Below are 17892 nucleotides of genomic sequence, written 5' to 3' on the forward strand. Positions count from 1 at the left end.
CATTGGCAAAAATGGTTTAACCAGCACCTAGCCTTCCCCCATATCCAAGATGGCACCCTCTGAACCCCCTCGTAATAGCCTTGCCCAGGAGCAAGAAATAACTGTGACCCCATAAATACCTAATGTAGAATGCTAAAACAGATATGCAATACTAGGCATTTCAGTGTTTGATGCTATTGGGTCTCATACTCCTGATGTAGCCAAGGGCCTGCCTAGTGCAGGAAGTGATACCTTCACTTAAGAGCTGCACTTCCTTAAGGGCGAAATTATAACCCTTCGAGAATGTATGGTGTGATTGGCTAAAGATTTGAATATCAAATTGGATAAGTAATCAACATTGGCAAGGGAAATAAATAATGCTCTAGAAGATCTAAAAGGAAGGTCTGGCTCAGGGGGCGTAAAGCAAGCCATTGCATCAATACGTGAATGCAGCCACCTGTGCAACTGATGATAATCATGTAAGAGTAGAAATATTCCCATCTCGCAGTATGACTAGTAAGGACAGAATGTATCAAGATCAGGGTGTTATATTAGGGATGTGAACCATAAAAACAATCAGCATGTACAGAGAGCAGAACCCGCAACTAGTGTGGACACAATAATTAGAAGGGGCCCAAACTCCACACAGAAGAAACGGCACAATATGTTTATGGTTAATGTGCCTAAATTGGTATGCGGTAGGAGGGGATCACAAGACATGCTCATTAGCAAAGAGATGCACTGGATAAGGCACATGAGAGGCTGTAAGTCAGTTATTAGAGAAGATATTCGATATCTGCAAATCATCTTAGTAATAATAACTGTTGTGACACGATAAGGCTGAATTAAGGTCTAAGCTTTTAGTGGAGGCCCAATATGTCTCGAATTTAGATTTCAGCCCATAACATCTTGCCAGCTAAGTTTTAAACTGCATGACCCAGATGAGACCAGGCCTCCAAATGAAGTTAAGAACTGTGAGCTCCTAACGCTTTCTGGTTTAAATCACACCAGTAGGGGCCAGGTAGTTGATTTGAAGGATATCAATTGACGAAAGGGAAGTCTGAGGGAATCAGGGTCCTATAAGGTGAATATTGATGAAGAATGGGATTGCATAGAAGGAATAACCCCTAAAAGGGGCAGCTGATAAATCTGAGGGAAAGACTTTGAACTTCTAACTGGGTAGGGTTGCAAAATAATTATGGAAGACCAGAGTATCAACGGTGTAGGGAATATAGCGGAGAGGGCTATGACAGCAGGGGATTCTATAATGCTATTGTCTTGGAACGTAGCTGGGATAAGAGCAAAGCTCTCAGACCCAGAATGAGGATGTTTTATAGATCAGCACCACATAATACTCCTGCAGGAGGCATGGGCAACCAAAACAGTCCACAGATCCGGGTTCGTAACATATTCTATCCATTTCTAATAGATATGGAAAATGTTCCATGAATGGATAGTGATCATCATGCCTTATAGGCCAAGATGGATTTCCCACTTCTATTAACAGGAGGAATGTAAAGTGGTCATTAATAATGAATGATAGTATGGCTCTAACACAAATTTATAGTCTTGTTGAGAAAGTACTATCTCAAGCAATTAATGAGAGGAAGAAGAAGAGAAACTTCCCCAATCTCCACACCCACCTGATGGAACAGTTAAGTAAATTCTTTGTGAAAGAAGTGAAAAGAGTGGATTATAAGGAAAAGCATCCTCTCAGCTGGTTTACTAAGGAATGTATGTCCGCCAAAAGTAGTCTATTCAATACCGTTAAGGCGGGAATTCAGGCGCCAATAAGTAATGCTAAGAAGTACTACATAGCTGTTTTGTTAAAGGCAAAAACATGCTGAGCATATGAACAGCGGGCAGAATTAGCAGAAGCTCATCTGCGAGGGGATGTGAAAACTTTTTAGAAGCTTATATCGCTAGGAACTCATTCCATTGATGACGTATGGAGCTAACAGTCCCCCCTGAGAAATGGGTAGCCCATTTTGAGTGTCTTTATACAGAGAAGGAGAAGGGAATTAGGGTAATCCCTGAGATTTATGATAAAGGTCTAGGCAAGAAGTGTGGTGACGTAGCTCAATGTGATTACGCACTGGATATTGCAGGCAAGGGGGTAGTAAGGTTTACTTTGCCTGAAACAGTTAATGCCATAAAGCAAGTCAAAAGAAAAAAATGCATCCAGGCTAGATGGTATTCCTGGTGATCTTTATCTCTCCCAGCCTGAAGTTTGGGCCCCGAATATTAACGCCCTGAGTAATGCTATTTTGATGGGAGAGGGTATCCCCACATCCTGGCAAGGAGCAGTTATAATCCCTATATACAAACAGGGGAATAAGGATGAACCAGCTAGCTATAGGCCTAAAAGCCTAATAGACACAAGCCAGAAAATATTTTGCAGACAGGTTCTGGTGAGGCTCCCATCCTGGGTTAATGATAACTCAATACTCGAAGATGCTCAGTCAGGCTTCAGGGCTAATATTAGTACCCTAGACCAGGTTTTTTTCGCTTTATGAGTTTATGTCGGAAATATATCTCCCTGAAGCAGGACCATTTATACCTAGCCTTTTTAGATCTTGGAACTGCCTTTGATTTGGTCCCGAGGGACAAACTATGGGGGGTCCTAGAAGCTTATGGGATTCCTAGCAATCTTTTATGGCTATTGAGAATACCACACAAGGACACTTATGCTAGGGTAAAATAGAACAGGGGAGAGGGCCTTACAACCAAGATCGCCATCAAAAGGGGAGTTAGACAAGGGTGCGTTGTTGTGCCCACATTGTGTAGTCTTTATATAGACGGAGTGGTTAGTTGGTTATTATAATGTGGGCACGATGCACCCAAATGTGCAAGACTACCTATTACACTCCTTATGTTTGCAAAAACAATACACTCCTGATATTGAGAACGCCAATGGGCCTGCAACATGAGCTGGAATTATTTTATGATTTCCGTGCTGAAAGCGGACTAACCCAATAAAATCTAAGTTCATGGCTATAAACCCACATTGATCTTTTAGAGCCAATTTAAAAATTGGTGGGGTCGCATTGGAACAAGTTAAAAACTTTGACTTGTCTGAAAAAATGCAATGGGGGCCGCAATTGGAGAAAAGTAAGACCATACTCTATTGTAGATCAGTGACTATAGGAAGGAGGTATAATGCATCAGATGAGGGACCAGTGTAACCTGCTTTAAAAGTTTATAGATGTAAATGTATTGCAACCGACGAAGAATAAATTTTTTAGGGCTCTTTGTAACCTTCCCCAAAGTGTTCCCCTTCTTCTGCTGAGGTATTATCTAGCTCTTAATAGTACATACCAAGTGATATCTCGGAAACGTCTTCTGTACTGGGTTAGAGTATGGATGTCTGGGGAATTATCCCTGTACAGGGAATCTCTTGCAGAACTAATGTCCCTAGACCCTCAAGCATGAGCACCTTGGCTAAAACATGTTAAACACCTAAGTGAACTAGTCAACATGGGTGAATTATGGAATGACCCAGGGTCATTTAGAAAAGTCCGAAACTGAAGAGAGAATTTTGGGAGTACGTACAATTAAGGTCCTGGAAAGATCAGAAGGTGGGAGTATTTCAGCCCAGTTTTTAATGCATAAATGCATTCCTCACTTTGATCCTTACATTGACAGAATATTTCCCTTCCAGGCAAAGCGTCTTTATGTTTTTTTCAGGTGTGGGGTATTGCTGCGAAGATCTCTTACTACCAAATGGGATAAAGCATCCAACTTGCCTGTCCAATGCCCTCATTGTTTTTTCCATGTTGAGACCGAAGCATACTTCCTTTTCTTCTGTCCACTTTACGAGCAGCCTCAGAAGAAATTGATTTTACCACTATGTAAATCCATGGGTGCAAGGCATCACTGGGAGGTTTTGCAGATTATGAAAACTGAAATTATATATTATATTTGTGGTTTCTAGGTTTTTGCAGTGGGCATGGAAACTAAAATCAAGAATGGATACCCCAAAGGTTCTTAATTAATTGAGGTTAGATCGGTCTAAAAGTATGGTTCAATTAAAATGTTTTAGGCTTTGTATTGCATAGAGGGTTTCGAAACACTGGGCATAATTAGATAATTAAATTATGTTAAATTGTTGAAATATATTAATGTAATTTAAAATCTGTAAGATTATTTAATTATAATTATAATAATACTGGCTGTCCTCATGGAGGGAAATGGAAAAGAAGACTTGGTACAATTCAGTGATCGTAAACCATTCCGCTTCACAAGGAATCTGAAATAAAATCCTGCTGCATTGGGTACCACAGGACAATATGGAACAACAGTCTTGTTCACTTTTCTGAAAAACTGAACTATGGGGTAATTTCCATTAGGCTTCCGCAATCCTAAAATAGGAGAATTACAAGGGCTTCCCAAAATTTCGCTCAGAGCACCTTGCTCAGACTCTCAATCAAGAGTGTTATTCCTGCAACTATCTGGGGTGCCATGTTGTAAGAAGGTATCCTCAGATACACTGCATTTGGCTTAACTGTGATTTTGACTGGCTGTACTTCTTTTATGAGACATATATCCTTTCCCGAAAAAAACCCAAACCTCAGGAATGACTGTTTCTCGACATTCTTCAGGCAAATCATTACTTGTTATCACTGGATACAGAGAGACAAGTGGACACTGCTCTACAATTTTCCAAGAGACACCTTCTTCCACATTTATTTGTATTTTTATTCCTTTGGGTATACAAGTAATGGCACAGTTAGGCTTACACAACAGGACACGTCCTAACAGATTTACTGGACTTGAGTCACAAACCACAAATTGGTGTTTATCTTCAAAGGAACCTATCTTTACTGGGACATGTTCTGTCACAGGATTTGTCAATTGTTTGTTTGCTACTCCTACAACATGAATTCCTCATCACTTAAATCAATTAAGGGAAATTGTGAAGCTATCTGATTCATGTTTGTATTTGCCAATTGATTTATGTTTACTTTTGCCATTTTATTCATGTTTTGCTCAGGAACAATCACCTGCTACTGTGTCATCGGGGCTTGTGGTCTCTGCATCTGTTGTCCTCGGGACACTTGTACATTCGGGATTCGGGGTCTTTGGATTCTCTGCATTTAAACCCAAGTGTTACCTTGAGTCTGAGCAACTCCAGCATTCTGTACCAAATTATTCACATTATTATAGGGCCGTTCCCTCCACCAATAAACATAATTTCTGCAGGCATGACATGGACTAATTTACTCTGATCTCCATGAACACCACACTCTCTACTTCTAGACTGAACCACATTAATAACTTCCTGTTGCATTTATGGTATTCTACTTGTATTCATCATCATCGGTAGATTCTGACGTTGTATACTTAAAGCCTTCAATTGCATCACCATCAACTTCTCTCTCAACTTTTTCTGCTTCAATTCAATTTCATTACTACAGTAGCTTGCATACTGCAGTATCTCATCATAGGGCTTGTTCTGCCAACAAATCAAATGCTGCTGAATCATTGCACTAATAGCTGGCTTCAATCCTTGCATAAATTGGAAAACAAAATAACCCATATCCTTCGGCTCAGTGCGTACTACTATGCTGTTTAAAAGCCTGCAATAGTCTCTTATAATATGCATGAATCAACTCTTTTGTTTCATGTGCTGTCCTGTTAATTTTCTGTCAATCAGTATCTTTATGAGATACTTTGTTCTTCAGGAATTCAATTATCTTGTAATACTTTTTCATCGCTTCTTCAAACGGCGCACCTGTTACTGGACCTCTCGGAGGCTCACGCCGTGATCAATCAGCACTTCTTTTGCACTCAGTCCATAAGTCAACTGGAACCACAATGTCAAACAACGTATTCATATCTTCCCATAGGCATTTTGAAAGTTTCACAAATCTCTCTGTCTGCTTGTACCATTCCAGTGGTTTATCTCTGAATCCCAGGTAATCATTTGTGAATGACAGTATATCACTTTTATTCCCAGGTACATGCAAATAACCTCCACCTGGCATCTCTCTCATAGGCACCATTTTCATATTGTCCTCAGCCTGATTTGCTCTTGCCGGAGACAATTTTTGCTTTGCTTTCTTCTCATCTCTTTTCTTTGCCCTTCTGCCTTCCCATTTATCTAATGCTCCCCATGTTTGAATGTATGTTATTAATTCCTTAATGTGTATTCTCATTCCAGGTGATCTCATGTTATGAATATCTTTGTTACTGAACTCTAATCTGTAATTTCTCTTTAAAAGTTTTGATTTTTCTAAATCTACTTCATATTTCCCAATTCATCTTTAGTGTACGTTTCCAATTGCTCCACATCGAGCATTCTCATAATCAATTAATTTAGTTCTAATTTCAATCTGGGCACATTCACTGTTGTCTGTCCTGTTTGATTCAGGGTAATATTTGACATTGTCTGCACTGGTGTATACATATGTATAGTCTGATTCTGGTTACAGTTCTGCACAGGTGTAGTCACATTAAGGGCCTGATTTATGAAAAGTTTGCACTGCCTTTGCATCATTTTTTGATGCAAAAGCGGCGCAAAACTTACAAAATCTAATCATATTTTGTACGTTTGCGCTGCTTTTGCGTAAAAATATTACAAAAAGGCGCTGCTAACTTTTCATAAATCAGCCCCTGGGTGTCTGCACCATTTGATTCACATTAAGACTTGGTATTACCTGATTCACACCTGGGCTTGTACTGGATGGTGCTGTATTAATAGTCAGAACTAGTGGATAAACCACAGGCACTTGTGTTACAGAATTCGCAGGTGTACTTAAAACAGTCTGAATCGGGGTTTGCGCATCTGGAGCAGTAAGCACATTTGGGGCTGCATTCTTTACTGCTTCACTACTAGATTGTACCCCAACTGAATGATACAGTACAGGATAAATCATTAGAAGCTGGTTTATGAACTCATCTTCCGAATAACCCTCATATGTGACTGCCTTTTTACCTTTGTCTTCTGTTTTCTGTTCTGCTCTTGCTGTTGGTTTCTTTCTTGCCTTGGGTTTAGTACTCCCATCACCATTCTCTGCAATAGCTGGGAACATTCCCACTCCATCTAAAATCTCTGCTCTCCATCCTTTCTGTTCTGCGTCCCATCTAGCTTCCTCTAATGTCTTACCTGCTTTTAGCAGCCTAGTCTCAAATTTTGTCATTTCTTTGTGTCTTGCAATAAGTTCCCAACCAGCAAGGGCTTCAAATTGTGCGGGTATTGGAGAAGGCTTCCATTCATACATTACTGTCCCCAGATTTTCTAAAATTCTCAGATTAAAAGTTCCACTACAAGGAAAAGCTTTTAGTTATCTTACACCATTGTTTAAACCATACGCATGCTGAAACTCCTTCTGTTTCTGACACTTAATAAGCTGGTGTTCTCTCTCTCTAACTGGAATAAACACACCTCCCCTAAGTGCACTTCTTAAAACCTTGAAAAATATAATTTTTGCTAAATTTCAATTAAACACAACAATTTTCAGTCAAATCACAAAGTAAATTCAATCCCACAATCCTTTTCATAAACTGTTCTCTACCTATAGCAACACGGTACGGTCCACCATACCAGCACGGTTTCACACTAACCGGCCTATACTAGCACATCACAAAATGATGTCACACTCACTTCTCTTACAGGCTGCAATCGCTTTGCAGTTGTCTCTCACACAATCGCTCACTCGCACCTAAGGCAAAATATTGCGAGCAAAAACCAATAGCCTGTCTGCACACTATGGTTAGGAACTCAAACACTTTGAAAGCTGTAAAGGCTACACAACTCCAATTATAACTTTCACAATTACACAACGAGTGAAACATGACTGGCAAATCTTGCTCCTGGTGGATATAGAGCCCCCAACGGCACTTAAAAAAATAAAATAAATTACTTACCTGCACTTACCTATACTTACCTGGGACGGGGTCCCCCATCCTCCGCTGTCCCTCTGGTGTGGGTGGGGGTGTTCCTGGGGCCTGGGGAGGGCACCTGTGGGCTTATTCCATGGTGTTCCACCATGGTAGTAGGTCCACAGTTCCCCTAACACCTGCCCTGACCCAGACGTTAAGAAATAGTGCATTTTTTTACTCCTCCTCTCTCCTGTGTGTGATTTTAGCACAGGGGACATATATGGCGCTAAGGCCATAGAGTAATTTTTTGCACGGGAATGCCTACTTTGCATCTCGTTGACGCAAAGTAGGATTCCACGTCCAAAAAAAGTCTTTGACTCCATAAATTTGGCGCTAGACGGGTCTAGCACCAAAGTATAAATATGATATTAGTTTTGCACCAAATTAGCGTTTAAAAAAATGACGCACATTCAGTGCAAAACAAGTATAAATATGCCCCATAATCTTTAGATTTCAGTCACACCCTCACTGTAGGAATAACTGTTCCACCTAGAAATTGCCCAGGATAACACCAAGGGGCAGATTTACTTAGGTTTTGTGCTTGGTTTGCATCAAGAAAGTGATGCAAGCCGGTGAAAAATATTTATTTGCGATTTAGATTCCTGTGAAAAATGTGTTTTTTGCTGGAAAGTTGCCTCAAGAATGTAAGCCGCGTCTGTGCTGCTTTTCCATATGTGGTATACGGGCATTCCCATTCAACTACCTGTGTTTTTTACTAAGCCCATCACAGATCAGGTTCATCAGTGTTGGTAACTTCCAGTTACCTAAATTTCCAAGATCACATAAAGGTCAGTGATGAGCACTACGCAGTGTATGCTGTGGTTAATGCAACAATGCAAAAATATGTATGGTTTGTATAAAGATTTTATATACATAGTTTTACTTTATACTGTAAGTAGTTCCTTATCTCATGTCAATGAAATGTTATGGCTTGAGCATATTTTATCCAAAGTGTAAAATAAGTTTAAACACTAAAAACTTTACACTTCAAACAAAAGGAAATGGAACATTTCTTCTTGGATTTTCAATTGAATTATAAGATCTCAGCAGGCCGAAACCAATGTGTTCTGTGTCCCATTTGGTAGAGTGATACCTATATCCAGGTGCCACATCGGCCCAGACAAGCAGGACCTCTTCCAGCCTCCACACATGTATACACATATGTGTGTGTGGACCTGTGTTCCACACGGAATGTACACAGAGCCTCTTACCATACATGTACAGCAGCTAACCTTATTTTAAAGGTGCACCATGTAATTTAAAGCTCAAAATAATTTTTAAAAAGAAACTTACAGTGGATGAGAGTCAGAGGTGCAAAACAGGAGGTCCAAAGACAAAAATAATGGTAATTCTCACACATAAGACATTTCTTTCCCAGAAGTCCTATATGCAGATGTAGCCCCCCTGCCACCAATTTGATGCATGGGTGGCATCAACACTTTTTTCCCTAGAATAGGCTGTTGCTGGTGGTTTCAGATCTTCATTGTTCCCCTTTCCAAACAGACCTTGTTTACCACATTTAAATTTCATTACAATACTATTGTTTTGGTGGTGCAAGCTCAGTGGTTTAATGTGGTGAGTTTAATCTTTAACACCCTTTCACCAACTGTTACTGTCCTTGAGAAAGTGGGTGTGTTGCACACGAAGGGAAACAGAAAATGGTCAATTAAATTTGACCCAGTTTGGAACTGAGAATTCTGGGCAGATAATGGACATCCCAGGAGGATTATTCATAGCCTAGCATATCTCAGGAGCGATCTGGATTAGTGCTATTACAAAACACTAGTGGACAAAAACTCAAAGTGACATTCTTTTCAAAGATTTGTTATATTATCACTGCTTTAGAATGATTTAGGGCCTGATTTAGATCTCGATCATCATAGGATATAATGATATTGTAATATGGCGGATGGGATAGTCATCACATTTGTGATGGAGTAATCCTCTCCACCAAAATCTAAATCAGGCCCAAAATCTCTTGTTTGGGATTGCCCCCATTAATTTGAATATCACTGTGGATGGTAATAGCCATAAAGAAAATGTAAATGACATAATGTGGTTGGAAGTTGGTATAGTAGCCATTGTGAGGATCTCAGTTACCCATCCCTCTATTCTAATGACATTTTGCTCCTTCCCTGGCACTAGACCTCTTTTTTCTATCCCACTTAGTGGTCTGTTCTCAACCAGTATAAAAAGTATTTCTGATCACTACTGCTTGAAGTAGATCATTCTCCAGGGTTTAATTCAGAATCTACTGTATTGAGTGTCTTTTATCCCTGATTTTTTCTCATCAGGTAGATGTTGTCTTAATCATTGTGTTGGTTTCTCTTGTTTCAAAGATACTAGTTGGCTGTAATACTGTTATAATTTGGCTTAGGTTTGGCAAAAAAATCTTTACAAAATTATATTTGTCCAGTTATTTGATGAAAAACTAATTCTTCACTTCTGTGTTTTATATCTTTTAGATGCGTTGGCTCCCTCCCTCAGATGCTGTTTCTCAGGGTTGGAAGTCCCGTCAATTCTGCTGAATACTGTGTAAGTGCATTTAACAGCTTCGTCCTTTAATCTCTTGTTTGTTTTTTATATAGCGCCAAGTTAGCCCCAGGGTATTGGAGCTCTTTACGTGAGCACCAGTTGTGTTACACAAGGACAGATTAATTTTTTTTTTAACATGGGGACATTATGTAATTTGCCCAGAATAAAGTTATGTTGAACAGATGCTGGGAATTGAATCTGGTTTCACGGTTTCAAAATTAGCAGCGCTGGCTGTAATGCCACATCCCTTGATTGAACTTCTGTATTTTATAAAGAAAACTGTGTGAGACTGATCAAAAATAATCCATAAACCCAGTGCTTAGAGGAGTAAGGAGTAAGAATGCTAAAAGCACTAAAGCCTACCAGCCTGAAATGCAAATGTGAATGGTTCAACAGTGAGTAAGCATAGGCAAGATCTAGAGCCATAATGATTTAAACAGTCTCCAGAAAGGAAAACTAACATTACAAAACAAAGATGTCAGAGATGTATACAACCTCAGACATATGGCCACATTGCTACCTGTCTAAGATGGATGCATTGAATACCTTTGCAAAACAACATACAGTTCCAGACACCATGCCTTATTCAAAGATCACTGTACAAACAAAACCTGAGGTGTCTAAGCTCGAAAAAAGGGAAACATATCCTGGTTCAGACTCTTTGTTAGCTCAGATACGAAGGTTAGTCCTCTCCAGATCCTGTTGTCATTGCTTTATCTCATAGTTTTAAGCCTATAATTTTACAACTGGTATTGGTATATTTCTTTGTCACTTTGGTATCTTATGATTTTCAAAGTTTTGATTTCTAATATGACTTATTATATCTTTTTTATTTTGTACTTTTGTTAAAAATATATGATCTTTTTTATTACCATCTCAATTATTGTAAAAACCTTTGTACAAAAGCACTATAGCCAATCCAGTAACTGAGTGAATGAAAAGAAATAGTGATCTTTAATGTTAGGCAGTTCTCCTTTCTTACTGAAATAGAGCACACCAAAAACCACCTTAATTTCTGGAACGTTCTGACAATTTGCTTTTTCATATTGTTCATCATAAATCCTCCTATATGGGTAGTAGATATATTTCTAAACAACAATTGTCAAACTGGAGCCAAAATATAAATGTGTCCATCCTTACCACCAATCCTCAACTCTCACTTTTTATAGTTTAACAAATGTAGTGAATTTCTTTCCTCAAGACTGGAAGAGAAGAAGAACCATCCAGCCACTGTCAGGATTCTTGGTCAATCACATTTTACAAAAACCTAACACAGGCATTAACATCAAGCTCATACCTGATGCATAACATGTCTATCCTTTATAGCAAAGGTAGTTTAACTAAACTTCACACCAAGTCCAGTGACACTTGAAATCAATTCCAACCATGCTCCATCATCACCAAACAATTTTTAGACATGGAGGAGGGACAGAAAGTGCCCTGATGGACATTGTAGAGAAAACAGTATTATCCCTAGAAAACGACAAGTCTTGTTGTTTTTTTAATTCATTGGTCCACTCTATTCTACTTCAAAGATTAGAAAAGCAAATATGGACATTCAGAATTCAAGTAGAATGGTTGGATTGGTTAGTTAAAAAAAGGTCCTAAAAGTGCAGCTGGGCAATCATGTAATTGAAAACATTTTAGGCACACACTGGATTGCCAGGATTCCACAACAAGTGGTCTAAGGTTCCATGCTCCTATGGTACCATCACAAACTCCAAAACCTATGCAGTGACACTCAAAAGCAGCTCATCATTTTTGGCAGTCCAAATGAACTAAACAAGTATTGCCTTTTATCGCACACGACATTATATGTGCATGAAGCCAACATGAAAAATCTCCCAAGCTGCAACAACATATACATCTAGGTACTCTTTATTTGGCCATCATCCCATGGCCATCCTTCAGCGGCAATATCACAGGTTTTTATTCTACATATGATCTGCTACCTTTAGCTATCCTTACAGCCCCAAATATTAGCTGCCATGTTGACAGTTCTTTAATAACTCCCTTGAAAAGTCCTAACCCTCCTCATGACTTACAGTGGCTGGATTTTATCAACACATTAATCATGAGAAAAGAAACCATGACAGTCTTTTCATCTGCCTCCTTCATAACAGTAATGTTCGTACATGAGAGAATCCATGGCAAACTTGACATTAAACCCCTTTCCTGGCTCCTAAATTCCTTAAAATCAAAATACTCGGACACATGCAGGTTTTTTGAACGAAGCCCCACACCTGCGCAGCCAGATCTTGTGGGACACGCTTGCAAAATAAAATCACCACTGACACCTTAAAATTACCCACGAGTGTTCTACTGAGAATTCAGAGTCCAAAGCGCCCAGAAGCCAAGAACAATCTACTTCTATCCCTCTTAGAACTACAAGGCCACAACCTGTAGTGCTCTGACAAGAGTTCGACTTCTTAGGTTATCTTCACTCATTGGGTTATTTGCAAGCATGTGTTTCTTACAGGATCTAGCTGTCACCCCCAACTATCAATGTCCACTGATGGTACACCCAACTGGAGCACTTTGTGAGATTTAGGCATTCTTATACTAATTAACAGATGTCATTTTCTTTTCTTTATAGTTCTGTTATATTTATGCCTCACATAGCCTTATTTATTTGTTATTTTTGTGGCCAAGCTAAACATTTTCAGCCTATTTTTGTGACTCTTTCTCTTATTTGTTTGCCTCTCCTGGTTTAAGAGTAGCATTGCCTTATTTCGAGCTGTATAAACAGATACTAAGAATTGCGTTGTTCTATTTCACGGAATTCTTCAACGCAGCTTTACTTACTTGTTGAAATTCAAAGAGTGACTTGCACCTTGAATTAAAAAGGGAAAGTTTAACAGATCTGTTGGCTTTCATTGGATGTTGCCGGTTAGACTTTTCAGTCAGTTACATACTCGCTACTGACATTTACTCTCATCTGTAGAGCATATGTTTATTGAATCCGTTCAAAGTCAATCGATCGTTCTGTTCTGTTGAGGTTAGTAATTATTGCACATTACATTGGGCAGTAATAGTTATAGACAGTGCTCATAAATGTGATACTTGGGGTATAATAGCACAATAAAAATAAAAATATGATTTATGTGCTTATAATCTGTTCAGCTTCTTAACAGCAATGTGCCCTGCAGCACTGGGGACAGGATGTAAACGCTTTTGGTAATTTACTGAGGGGTTCTTTCTAGAGTAATTTAAGACTGGGAACCCCTTTGTATGTAACAACGCTGAATGGATCCGTACAGTACATAATAAATAATCCGTGAAAAATATATATAACACTGTGTCCACATTAGTCACCAAAATAGCGCCATTGCTGACAAACGTAGTAGGTACAACACAGTCATCGGCAGTGGTTTACTGAGCATTGCCATGTTAGGTTTAAACAATACAACCTGATAAACTGGAGATGTGGTTGTCACAAGGACAATGTCTCCCGAAAACCTTAAAGGTGGCAACACCCATCCCACAAAGGGGGGGTGACTAGACCAGATTCTCTTTACTCCCAGAAAAGCACAACCTCTACACTTAAGATTATCATAAGCAGCGCCTGTGATACAAACTGGAAGGTCTAAAAACTATTTATTTTCCTTTGGTCTACGTTGGCTTCTATTGTAGGAACCAGTAAAATAACTTGCAATTTCAGGGATGGAATCACTCGGATCAGCACAATGCTTCCTTGTCCATTAGCAGGCTTTCGGATATCGAGTGTGGGACCACAAACGACCCAGTCGAGCTCCCACTATCGTCCTCCAAGCAACCAAACAGAGATCGTTCTAGGATTATGATGCAGCCAATTGCCATTGCTTAGCCAACACACTCATCAGTTACCTGCAGGCAAACAATTATGTAAGGCTCAGGTGAAGGTCAGGCAGAGGAGCATAGAGGCAAATGACGGAATGCAGGCCACACCCCACAGCAAGAACCCCTAGTAGACACCAGCAACTTTCCAAGTCAACAGGTCAGAGCATGAACTGTAGAACAGCACACAACTTATGTTCCTGTCCTGCAAGGCTATTGGATGTAGCGCTTAGACCTACTTTGAACTCTCTCCCTTACTTTGTACCCCAGTCAAATACCCATGTAATGGTCTCTTGGACAAGGATCAGATGCATCCCATAATTCACCAATCACGAGTTTTCCATCTCTTCGGCCCTCATTATGATTACGGAAACCTGATGGGGACAATAATAGAAGTTACTGTCTCCACTGGAATTCCAAGAGCAAAACATATCCGAAGTATTTCACCTCAAGACTGGAGGCAGTTTAAGTTTGCAGTGGAAATAACAGGACAACCTCTTTGGGAAATGACATACAAACACAGATTCCCAGATGCTGTTTCATAAAAAAAAAATCATGGTATGGCTGTTAATTCCAATCCCCCACACCCAGTGGATTTACCAAGATCCCATGTATTAATAGGTCTGAGAACAGGAAATAATGGGGCATATTCCCAGTCAATCACAATGAGGACTTAAGTGCTGCTGGTGTTACACATTTTCTGGTCTCTTCACTTTACTTTCAGAGATTAAATTATGCCCGAGGACACACATTACTAGAATAACCCATTTTGTTTGAAACTGAGAACCTTTTAGGATCCATGATAAGCATCGAATTATGTGAAATCTGCTTTGGCAATGGAAATTAATTTTAAATTAAAACACTGAATCTGAAATATATTCCAGATGAAACAAAATCTGAAAAACAAAATTAGATTCCTATCTGGCCTTGGCTCCTGCTCTGTCTGATCTACATTTGATAAGCAGTCAAATCAACTTTTAAGCCCTTGCAATAGGAATACTGGCATTCAAACTGTTACAAACCATCAATTTAGAGAACAGGGGTATGCAGTTTAATTCATAAAGATATCAAATGTATTTTGTAACGTGATTCATTTTCTCTTGCCTCCTATGTCTTAAATGTCTACTGCTAGGTTCCTGGAGAGTCCCTGCAGCGTGAAATAGACCATTTTATTTGTGCTGAGAAGAAAACTCACATCTCACAGGAGATTATGAGAGCTTCAAGGAGGTCTGATGGCCTGGGCCTCCCAGATATGCAGAAATATTATTAAGCGGCTCAACAATGCATTTTCTTTGAATGGTCCCTACATGAAACCGTACACCACTAGGTTCATATGGATGTTATGATTATGGGAAGGGCTCCTTGGGCTGCCTTGTGGGTCCCAAACATGCTAGTCCCACGGTGTGCTACTTCTTGGAGATCCTTCAGAACACGTTTGACATATGGGATAAACTCACCAGATGCAGTGCGCTAATGATCTTGACGTCTCCCTTTACATTGGACAAGAATGGCCACAGCACACCAATAGTATAGTCCAATAGTGTGGCAGGGATGAGTGTCCCTTATCTTATGTTGCTATGAAGCAAAGTTGAAAGGAGTCTCAAGTCCTGTTTGTAGAGGGTGTCTTTTATTTGTAGATACTGGAAATCATTGTGTCATCTGCGTGATACAGCCAACACGTGTTTCGTCACACCAGTGACTTTATCAAGGCTGGGCCAGCCGGCCAGGAAGGTGCGTAACAAAGGTAAGTAATGGGGGAGCCGCGTGATCAGTTGAATGGGCTCAGGGACGTCAGTGGTGACTTCTTAGAGTGGAACTAATGAGAATATGGTTGAGTGAGAGAACATGAATGCAGACCCTGGTAAGCCTGTGGTCGGAACCTGAAGTGGCGAGGGGACGTGTGTCAACGAGCTATTTGACACACGTCCCCTCGCCACTTCAGGTTCCGACCACAGGCTTACCAGGGTCTGCATTCATGTTCTCTCACTCAACCATATTCTCATTAGTTCCACTCTAAGAAGTCACCACTGACGTCCCTGAGCCCATTCAACTGATCACGCGGCTCCCCCATTACTTACCTTTGTTACGCACCTTCCTGGCCGGCTGGCCCAGCCTTGATAAAGTCACTGGTGTGACGAAACACGTGTTGGCTGTATCACGCTGATGACACAATGATTTCCAGTATCTACAAATAAAAGACACCCTCTACAAACAGGACTTGAGACTCCTTTCAACTTTGCTTCATAGCAACATAAGATAAGGGACACTCATCCCTGCCACACTATTGGACTATACTATGGGTGTGCTGTGGCCATTCTTGTCCAATTTTGTCTTCGGGTATCCCAATACCCTTTTTGGTGCCTACCGGGTAATAAGGCACTGGGCCAGTTTGCACCTGATCTTGCGGTTACTTTGTTACTTGTGTAAAATTATTGTTTTACTGCCTAGATGTGCGGCGCCTCTCACCCTTACTACCCTATTGTGCTTTGCCTAAGGCGTCTCCCTTTACATACCGGTTAGGCCCTCAGATTTTTCCCCGGAGAATGTTCACGCAGTAGGACAGAGGGAGATGTATGAGGGTTCAGGATATCTTCTAGGGCAAGGGAATTAAAGAATTCCTAAGATGTGAGCAGGCTTTTCAATTACAAGAAACTTAGCACTTGCGATAGCTCCAGCTACGGCAGTGACCCGTCTAGCTGGACAATAAAACAGACCCACCTGTCCATTAACACCTTGGGAGACTGTTCATTACAGACAGGGTCCCTGAAGGTCTGATCTCCAACATCTACCCTATCCTTACTGAGATGCCACCTGACAAGTAGTGGCCTTGCATGAAACATTGGTCGAAGGTTCTCTGCTGCCACTTCCCCTGGACATCTTGGGAGAAACTCTTGACTGATATACCCTCACTCCGTAAGAGTGTGCAGAATAGAGGAACAATGTATAAAATCATGACACTGTGGTATGAACACCTGCTAAACTGAAATGAGTGTACCGGTTGACTGATGGGTTGTACTGGAGGGGATGTGGTCAGGAAGGTGACTATATAGATAAATGTGGTGGTTAGTCCCTAAGTTAGTAAGTTTCTGGAAAGCGATCCTGAGTCGCATTAGGGGTAGTAGGATATCCATTGAAACCCATGCCTGCAACTATAATCCTAGGTCTGAAACGGTTGAAAATGGTGATCCTAGCTAATGCGTATTGGATAATAATAGGCAACATTTTACTGTCTGCAAAAAAACACTTGGTGTGTTGGAGGACCTTGACTGTACCTTCAATGCAGGAATGGGCAGGTAAACAATGGACACTGATCAGCAGGGGATAAAATGACATGGAGTCTCACAGATATGGACCACAAATGTGATGTTTAGTGGCGTGCTTTGGTAGACTACCTCTCAGGCAAAGGCCCGGTACATGATTGCACTATATCCCTGCAGTCACTCCGACTTGTGGCCTAAGTGGAGACCCCCTTTTTCACCTTATGCTCCTAATCAGAAATTAGTACGATGATTGTGCCTTTACCTATTTTTGTTCTACTGCACCCACTTTATAGCTCACCTGCAAAGCTGTGACATGTTATACGAGGGCGGAAGGTGTTTTGTTTGTGTAACGAAAAACTCAAGAAAGCTTTATTGGGGAAAAAAATGTACCTTAACAAAAAAAGGGTCAGAAGGAATA

At 40.3% G+C, this 17892-nt stretch overlaps 1 protein-coding gene across 2 annotated transcripts in view; it reads left to right on the plus strand.

Annotated features, from left to right (window-relative positions):
* RBPMS (RNA binding protein, mRNA processing factor) overlaps positions 1-17892 on the plus strand; it is a 693723-nt gene that overhangs the window by 572291 nt on the left and 103540 nt on the right. For both annotated transcript variants that reach the window (XM_069237362.1, XM_069237369.1), the window contains exon 7: positions 10329-10398. In XM_069237362.1, coding sequence (XP_069093463.1) covers positions 10329-10391 — 63 coding nt within the window. In that variant the 3' untranslated portion in view covers positions 10392-10398. The remainder of the gene's footprint in view (positions 1-10328; positions 10399-17892) is intronic.

Source organism: Pleurodeles waltl, chromosome 1_2 (assembly GCF_031143425.1).
Source record: "Pleurodeles waltl isolate 20211129_DDA chromosome 1_2, aPleWal1.hap1.20221129, whole genome shotgun sequence".
Lineage (NCBI taxonomy): Eukaryota > Metazoa > Chordata > Amphibia > Caudata > Salamandridae > Pleurodeles > Pleurodeles waltl.